The sequence below is a fragment of the Dromiciops gliroides genome, chromosome 4, assembly GCF_019393635.1.
Source record: "Dromiciops gliroides isolate mDroGli1 chromosome 4, mDroGli1.pri, whole genome shotgun sequence".
In the NCBI taxonomy this organism is placed as follows: Eukaryota; Metazoa; Chordata; class Mammalia; order Microbiotheria; family Microbiotheriidae; genus Dromiciops; species Dromiciops gliroides.
The window spans coordinates 106,847,838-106,857,558 of NC_057864.1; the positions used below are offsets into that span (position 1 = coordinate 106,847,838).

At 39.9% G+C, this 9,721-nt stretch overlaps 1 protein-coding gene across 1 annotated transcript in view; it reads left to right on the forward strand.

Moving 5' to 3' along the window:
* LOC122754664 (zona pellucida sperm-binding protein 3 receptor-like) overlaps positions 1 to 3,793 on the forward strand; it is a 71,995-nt gene extending 68,202 nt beyond the window's left edge. The window contains exons 8-9 of the mRNA XM_044003155.1: positions 2,245 to 2,298; positions 3,590 to 3,793. Coding sequence (XP_043859090.1) covers positions 2,245 to 2,298; positions 3,590 to 3,793 — 258 coding nt within the window. The remainder of the gene's footprint in view (positions 1 to 2,244; positions 2,299 to 3,589) is intronic.
* The last annotated feature ends 5,928 nt before the right edge of the window (positions 3,794 to 9,721 follow it).

The following is a 9,721-nucleotide window of genomic DNA, read 5'->3' on the forward strand; positions in this document are numbered from 1 at the left end:
GAGTTTAAGATGTCTATGAGACATCCAATTTGAGGCATCTAAAAGTAGTTAGAGATGTGAGACAGGAAATTGGGAGAGAGGTTGGGCTTGGACAGGTGAATGTGAGAATCATCAGCACAGAGATAATCATTAAAACTATGAGAGCTGATCAGATCACTAAATGAAATAGAATAGAGCAAGAAAAAGGTTGAGGACAGAGATCTTGTTCCCACCCCTGTTTGTGGGTATGACATGGATAAATATATAGCAAAGGAGACAGAGAAGGTGCAATCAGACCAGTAGGAGGACCAGGAAAAAATAATGTCATGAAAACTTAGAAGAACATCAAGGAGAAAAGGGTGCTTGAAAGGGTCAAAGGCTGCCAAGAAGCCAAGAAGGATGAGAATTGAGATAAAGTCATTAGACTTAGCAGAGGAGAGATCAGTGGTAACTTTAGAGAGAGCAGTTTTGGTTGAATGATGAGGTCAGAAGCTGGGCTGCAAAGAGTTAAGAAGAGAGTAAGAAGAAATGAAGTAGAAGCACTGTGTGTGGTCTGCCTTCTCAAGGAATTTAGCTATTATGAGGAGGATAGAAACGGGCTGCTAGCTAGCAGGGATGGATAAATGGTGAGAGCTTTTTGAGGATGGGGGAGACACAGGCATGTTCATGGGCAGTAGGAAAGCATCCAGTAGACACGGAACAATTAAAGATGAGTGAGAGAGTCAGAGTGTTGGAGGAGGATATCTGTGGGAGAAGATAAGATGGAATGGGATCAAGTGCAAATACAGGGGTTTGCCTTGAAAGAAGGGCCATAGCTTCTTGTAAGACAGAGATGAAGGAGAAGATAGGAGCAGAAGGCATCTGAGTGAAGAAAGATGAGGAGGAGAGAAAAAAGGGAGTTTTCCACAATGCCCCTATTTTTTTCAATTAAATATGAGACAAGATTCTTAGTTGAGAGGGTGAAGGAAGACGAACTTATAGGAGGTTTGAAAGTAGGAGATGGATAATGATCCAGTGCAGAAAAGTTGATGATATCAGTAAGAATAGAACAAGGAGAAAAGAGAAGCGTTATTACTAAGGGTAGAAATTTAAGGATAAATTTAAATTTTAAAGGTGAAAGTCTACTAAGGATAGAATTTAAGTAGACAACAATTGCAATTTTGAGCCTCTCATAGAAAGTAGAAATTAGTTTATCTGTATTTTTCTCCTTCCTTCTATTTGTATTGGTCTAAAATTGCTTAGACTATGAAAAATGACAGGAGAAAAAGAGTTGACTCATGAGTGATCTGTCAACATTTACAAATTACCGAATTTGTTCAAAAAGCAAGTAACATCACTCAAGTTTATTTAGTACTTTAAGCATGTGGTAAATGTTTGAGCTTAATGTCTATCATAAAAAGAAATATACCAAATTATAATGATAATTCAAAATTTTATAAGAATTCTTAATCCATTCTTCTACTCATCTTTAATGATGTCAGATCAGAAGTCTCATGAATTTTGGTGAAACTTAAAACATTTCCAAATTTCTAATCTCATCTGAATAGTTTAATCTCCAACAACAAAAAAACCTATAATTTTCAACTCTACTTTAACTCTAACTTTGGAAACATTTGAAAAAGAAGAATTGAAAAACAAGTGCATTGTACCTTGGTTCCTATTTCCTTTGGGAAATGGTATGAGAGTTAAAGAACCAAAGACCCAGAGGAAGTGAATTCATCATGTAAAATTTTGCAGGTGATCAGATGACTCACCTCTCAAATAGGAGAAAAGCTACAACAAAAAGAGTAGTAAGACATCTTTATTTTAGGTGAAGGAACTTAGAGAGTAGAACATTAAAGTGCTGGTGCTAATATCCAACCCATAAATTATAAACAATAGCTAATATTCTGTCACAAAATATGTACATGTTAGATGAGTTAGAACTTAGGTTAAATTCATTTCATTTTGTGTCCTGTGCTTGTAGTATAAACCACATGTCAAGGAAGTCTCCTAATGCCCCTTGAGACTACTCTGGCAGTCAGAGTAGGCTCAGTTCTGAGAGCTGATTCTCTTCAATGACTCAAATATGGTTCATATTCATTGTCATATCTTCATTCTCTCTCTGGGAGCCCTTTTCCTCAGCAGTATCTTATACCGGAGAACTCTGTTCACCAGAGAGTCTCATTAACTCAACCATAGGCAATAGAATCTGTGCAAGGCCTCAGCCATTCTTTGGGGCTATTTTATACTGGCAGACAATCTGGTTTTTCTTCTTGATTAAAGATGTACCAAGACTCAACAATTAAGCACACAGGAAACTGGGTCTTTGATGATCATGTAAGATACATCGTGGCATGTAGCCTGGATATTATTAAAATACCAGATCGCTCTCCACTATCTTGTGTTTTCCTGGGAGGCCAAAATTTTGTCACTAGGCTCTTTTTTTTTTTTTAATTTTTTTTTTTTAGTGAGGCAATTGGGGTTTTTTAGTGACTTGCCCAGGATCACACAGCTAGTGAGTGTTAAGTGTCTGAGGCCGGATTTGAACTCAGGTACTCCTGACTCCAGGGCCAGTGCTCTATCCACTACGCCACCTAGCTGCCCCAATCACTAGGCTCTTCCCCCAGCTGGGGTGTAGATAGCAGACTCAGTTGTTCTACTTTTACTCGTGTCCCTCCATGCTCTGCTAAATTAAGACCACTGCTAGGACTCGACTGGTATCTCAAGAGCACGTCACAATTTCACCACCTTCGACCGTGTCAATTCCCTTTCTCAGTGAACCCAAGCAGCAATTTGTCTGTTTGCTGGGACCAAAAAGAAACTCCCCTTCCCAAATGGGACCATCCCTCATCTCCATGCCTCTCCACTGGCTGTCTCCTGGAATGAACTCCTTTCTTACCTCTTAGAATCCCTCATCTCCTCCAAGCTTCAGCTCAAGCACCATCTTCTACATGAGGTCTTCCCTGAGCTCTTCGGCTACCAGTGTATTCCCTCTTCAAATCTCTGCTTATATCTGTGTGGCGTGTAGCTTATATGTTATTTTGTTCCTGCTTCACATGCATGTTTGTCTTCTCTGGTAGAATGCAAGCTTCTTGAGTGCAAAGACTATTTAAATTTTGTCTTTATAGGCTCAGTGCTTAGTGCAGTGCCTGACACAATGCTGAATAAATGCTTGTTAATTGAGTGATCATTAATAGTGCCCTTATATCTCCTGGGTTAGTTATATAGTCCAAGACAGAGCTCCAACCTTTGCCTTAGACACCCCTCAGCAGTCATTGGTAAGGGTTCATACCCACCGAGGTGAACCAAACTTCCAATAACTTGATAGCCCTGGTGGCCGCTCACCCCACAACATACAAGGGTCCAATGCTTCCAAGTATCATGTCTTCCCTGTTGTTTATAGTGTCTGTACTGTCTGTACTAGGTTCTCTACCCCACCCCAAAGAGACATCCCAGAAAAGCTCCCAAAATGTAACCTGTCAGATTAAGCTCAATCATGGCAATCTTTCCTCAAGTGACAATAAGTATAGCTTATTTTCACTCTGTGGAAATTTATTGTGATTTGGGGACCCTGCCTTTGGGCTGAGATTAAAAAGCCTTAGGCCCTCAGGGTTTTTCTCTGTGTGAGACCGGCTGGCACCCCTCCCCCTCTGCTTCAGCAGCCAAGCTGAGAAGCCCCTTGGGCCTTGGAGCCTTAGGAGGCCCAGGCCGTGCTGGACAGCTGCAGAAAAGCCCCAGCGCCCTTGGCCCTGAGGGTATCTGCCCCGGAGATCCTAGGCTTGCCCCTCTGGCTGAGGCCCTGGATGAGCAGTGGGAGGCACGGCCCCCTTGAGCCCTGGGTGTGGTACCCCAGTCATGGCCCTAGGGTGGCTAACCAATTAGCTTGATGTGTGTGAGGGCTTGGCCCAGGGGTTCCCAAGGAAAGAGGTCTTTTATATACGGGGAAGTCAGACGGTCAGGGGGGATGCTAGAAGAAGATCAGTCAGTACAGAGGAGGCTAAGGAGATGCAGGAAAGGACGCCAGAGAAATGGTCCAGAAAGAGAGGGGGCTTGCAGTTAGACCCTGTAGGAGGATGCTACAGAGACCCGGAGAGGTCTTTTACTTTTTACGTATTTTACTTTTGTTGACTTTATCCTGAAGTTTATTCACCTAAATAAATCCTTTGTTGTTAAATGAAAAGAGGCTGTTTGCTTATCAATTTGGGAGAAGCAGTGTGGGAATTTTTAAAGGGCCCTAACAGACTGGCTTAGGCAATTAAGAGCAGTCAGATAGACAGCCAGTCAAAAGTCCACAGATTAGGCCCAGTTAGTTAAAATATCTTTACATTTGAATGGCGACTCCGCCGAGACTTACAGCCCGGATATAATTTTTCATATAGCCCACAGTTATAAAATTTACAGAATAGGATAAGTTAATTTTTTTTTACTCAACTCCTACCCTGAGAGTCTGTCTTTGGGAATGTCTCCATGTGGCTCATTTCTTGAGTATTCAGTTCACCTGCAAGCAACCAAGATTACCAATAAATATTTGAACATAAAGCATATTTCTTGAGAAGTGTACGAGGACAGAAATGGAGTTTGCCTCCATGGCCTAGCTAGCAGTGTAACAAGACTAGTTCTCTTCTCTCTTCCCAGAGGAGCCAGGCCCTGTGTCTACCTACAACCAAAACCTCAGTAGTGGAAGTTCAAATATGAGGCAAGTTGTGCCCTGTGTGAAGGCAGTGTTTGCATCATCGCCGTATTGGTCCTGCACACCTCACATATCTGTAGGCTATATCTGGTGATGTCAGCAGTTCCTACTCTCCAGCTCTGGCCCAATAGCCAATGCTGTGAAACTACCATATCCAGGCTTGGCATCATGACTCTCACATGCCTTTACCTTGTGAACTCCTTGAAGGCAGGGACTATTCAGTTTAAAAAAAAAAAAAAACATTCCCAGTGGGGCAGCTAAGTGGCGCAGTGGATAGAGCACCGGCCCTGGAGTCAGGAGTACCTGAGTTCAAATCCGACCTCATACACTTAACACTTACTAGCTGTGTGACCCTGGGCAAGTCACTTAACCCCAATTGCCTCACTAAAAAAACAATAAAAAACCAAAAAAAAAAAAAAACATTCCCAGTGCTTAGAACAGTACCTGGCATATAAGAAGCACTTAATAAACATTTGTTGGGTGAGTACAAGTTGTTATCTATTATAGATATACCATCAGAATTATCAGAGTATCTGTTTTGCTGTTTAAAAGGATTGACAATTTATTTGTATCAATTTGTCCCTGAATATAATAATTTTACATGGATGTATCAGACAGCTCAGCTAAGTAGATGAAAAAGAACAATGACTTTCTACCTAAATAAAAAAATCAGTAGCTATGATTTCAATTTTTTTAAATCTTAACCAACTTTAGATTACCTTATCAAAAAGCAAATTTTCCTAAAAGACATGGAATTCCCAGAGTAAAATACAATATTCCCCCTTTCCATTCTGCAGAAAGCACCGTTCTTTCCTGGTTTCAAATTGGGATTTTCCAAAGGGGAGCAAGGACTCTTTTGTCTAAAGATTCAGCTGTTTAAAGTGAGGTGCTTTTCATTTTGAAGATCAATTTAGTTCTGCTTACATATTTTTCACAGTAAAAATGTCCCTTGATCAGCATTAATGCATGTATATGCTATCTATGAAGTATTTGGTTTTGTGTGTGCAGTTCTGCTCCTAACAAGAATTAGGGTGATATCTTTTATACATTTGCTCAATCTTACTCCTGGACCACAGAGAACAAAGCAGCAAGCCAGGCACTGTCCTGAGCACTAAGAATTTTGAGACTAGCATGAAAGTCCCTGCCTCAGAGAGTTAAGTACAGGCTTTGAGTAGAAGGTAGTATTTGAACTGAGTCTTGGAAGAAATTAGGGATGCTAAGAAACAAAGGTGGAGAGGTATGAGGGACAGCCAACATAAAGACATGTTGAAAAGAATGTCAACGTGGAAATAGAATGGGTTCTATTTTGTACAAGTATGTAAGGCGGTAGAAGGAAGGTTGAACTGGAGGCTGAGGTAGAGAGTTGTCAGGAGGAGGCTTTCAGGCACATTTCTGAATAGTGCCAACTTCTGGAGAAATGCTTAAGGGGTAGAGAAGGCTATATTCATGCAACAAATATTTATCAAGTACCTTCTGTGTACTAAATGCTCAAGGAAGAACAAATAATAAGATGTAGTCTTTGCCTTCAATGAATTTACAGTTTAGGAGGGGATAATCAGACACATACACAGACAGTGGTAACAATTTTTAATATGTTAAGTGCTCTTTGCTCAAATGAGTAGATACCATCACCTACAAAGGAGACCTTTAAAGGAGGTCTTTATTCATGCTGAATTTTCTCCAAGTAAATGGACACTGTCCTCTACCCCAAAGTAGATGAGCAAGTAATGGGATACCCAACAATTAAACAAATAGAGAACTGAGTCTTTGATAACCATAACCACAATAGTATCAATGCCTAAGGAGAATCTAGTTACAGTGGCAGATCTGAGGTACTACTCATATTTGAGTTCATTTTGAGCTACTGATGATTTGGAAATTATATTACGTAACCGGAGACTTAAATCAAGTTACTCGGTCAAAAATTAAACTTGGACCACCAGTGTGATGCTCACTAAGGCACTTCCTACTTCATGGACAGGACCTGAAAGGATATAATTCTAAGATCTTGAAGAATGGATGAAACTATGTAGGGATATATCAGGAGCTAGCACACTTAACAAGCAAACAAACAATAAAACTGAGAGTCTGGATAAAAATGTTCTATGCATCAAGTGGATCAAAAAATGCAGGAGTTGAAATAGCATGGAGGGAAAAGAGAGTCTGGGACAGAGTCTTTAGGGGCCCTTACTGTCAGTGGGCATGATGACATGGATGAATATTCAGCAGCGGAGACTGAGGAGCAGTCGGATAGGTTAGAAGAGAACCAGGAGAGAGCAATGTCCTAAAAAACTCAGGGAGAAGAGAGTATCAGAAAGGTGAAAGACACCTTCAGCCAAAGGCTACAGCAAGGTAAAAAAGAATGAGGCTGGAGAAAAGGCCATTAGATTTGGCAACTAAGAGATCATTAATAACTTTGGAGAAATAGTTTTGACTGAATGATAAGGTCAGAGGGCAGGTTGTAGAAAGTGAAGGAGAGGGCAGCTAGGTGGCACAGTGGATAAAGCACCAGCCCTGGATTCAGGAGGACCTGAGTTCAAATTTGACCTCAGACACTTGACATTTACTAGCTGTGTGACCCTGGGCAAGTCACTTAACCCTCATTGCCCCGCCCCCCCACAAAAAAAAAAGAAAGTGAAGGAGAGTGAGAGGAATAAAAATGGAGGCACATATTATAGAGTTTAATGCTGACTGTAAAATGTGTGTAATAATAGCACCGATCTCCCAAGGTGGTTGTGAGGATCAAGTGAGAAAATGTTTGTAAAAAAGTGCTTAGCAGGGGCAGCTAGGTGGTACAGTGGATAAAGCACCAGCCCTGGATTCAGGAGGACCTGAGTTCAAATCTGGCCTCAGACACTTGACACTTACTAGCTGTGTGACCCTGGGCAAGTCACTTAACCCTCATTGCCCCATTAAAAAAAAATCCCAACTAAAAGTGCTTAGCACAGTGCCAAAATTTCCATAAACACTGTATTTCTATAAAGTCCATAACACAAAAAGAATCCATAAATCTCTACTCCATACTGCTTGCTTTTTGTAAAAGGTCCATAATAAATTCCACACTTTCCTTCAAAAACTCTTCTGCTTGTAGGTTCTTCCTTCTATTCTCTTCTTTGTATTTTTTTAAAGGTTAGAGTGGTCATATTTTTTCTTCCATAACTATTGCTAAACCCTCCTTTCCTAAGCCCCACCCCTATTTAAAAACCAAGAGAAAGAGAAATAGGGAGCTAGGGACTTGGGTGGGATTGGAGCTCTGAGGAATGACTGCAGCTAGTATATGCTTCCTTTGCTGCAGATATATATCTTGTGCTTGAAATTTGCAAATTTTGGTACTGACATTCAGAATTTTAAAATCTTTTTTTTTAAAAAAAGGAGACATGGAAGACTGATACAAACAGAAGCAGGAAAATAATATATACAATAAAATTTATGTACAGAAGGGAATGTAAAGATTATTTAATCTAATCACTTCATTTTTAAAATGAGGAGATATTAAATAGCAGAACCAGAATTTGAACACAGGTCTTCTGGTTTCAAATCTAGCATTCTTTCCACTGTAGTGATCAGTTATAAATCCTGATCTCAAGCTATGTAAAGGGCAGTAAGAATCAGAGTACAAAGAAAAAGTCTTTCTCAGAAAATGTGGCCATTTAATTCTTGGTTTAATTTTTAAGATATACCTATTCAAAGAAGCTAAGAATAACTCTGGAATTACAAGAGTAAATAGTTATGGGGAGGGACAAATAAGAAGCACTTCTCAATAGTGGAAAGGAGGTGAAGGCAATACAACAGTGATTAAATCTGTGGTTGGAGGTTAGACATTTTATTTTTATGCACACATACCAATGTATACATATATGTATATGTGTGTATATGTATGTGTGTATATGCATTTGCTTTTTTTAAAAAAGCTAAAAAAACCTTTCTCTCTCCTCCCAAAAAGATCATCCCAATAAATTCATTAAAAAGAGGAGATAAATAGGATTTGGGGAATGCTAAAGAACTTCCCACTATCACTATCACTGCCCCTGCAAAGCCACTGTCATATGCACACCTATTTATTGCAATTGCTGGTAGCAACAATGAGATGGGACCCAGTTGACATAGCCGATAACATATGGGTATATTGTTGTTGCACATCTGGTCACTGCTGAAATGTCTAGGTCATTGTATCAGTACCCTGTAGTTAGACAACTCTTGGGGTAAATATGTAAATCCATGGATTCTGCTGAGAGGCTGAAGAACTCAAGAGAAGACCCTATGGAACAGAAAGGAGTAAGAGCTATCTACAAAAAGTCTGATGTCCTGGGAAGTCCCTGAAAACGTTCCCCCTTCTCAAGTTCAAGTACTTGAATTACACAATATTCTTTAGTGTTCCTAAAAACTGGAAATACTACTAGACAATGTTAAAAGTATTGATATTGGCTAGGGGTGGGGGTGGGAGGGAAGAAAGAACAGATCAATTAGTAACACTGATAAAAGAAAGATTCTTTTTTCCCCTAAGTTTTAGTTACCCATTCCCTAGGGCTGAAGGGATCTTTACTGGTTGTCCTAGTCATGACCTGGAAGCTCTTGTTGTTGATTGTGTCACCATAGTGCCTTGGACTTCTAGAAGGGGAAAATTGTTTTTTCTTTACTATCATTTTGAATGACTTCTGAATAAACTCAGTGTTGAGTGTCCAGAACACCATAGGTACCAAAGCCAGACTGGAAACCCCCAAACAGAGTAGTTCCTTTTTGTTTTGTGGTTAATCAAACTTTTATTCACAAATTTCCAGATTTCTAAGCTCAACTCTTTGCACAAGTTTGTGTCTTTGGTTCATGTCCCCAGACTCCAGATAAAATAAAATAAACTACACACTGGTGTAGTACTTAAACTCCATTTTTCAGAATGGGACACCGAAGACCAGAAATAAGTTTTCAAATTAATTAGATTTTTGCATTAGGAGAAACCAAGACTCACAAAGTTAAATCCCTGGACAGAAAGACTTTCTTCTCTTATGGTAATCTCTTTTCTATCCATCATGTGTCAACACCCACTTTAACCCCTAAATTCAGCACTTTTCTGAG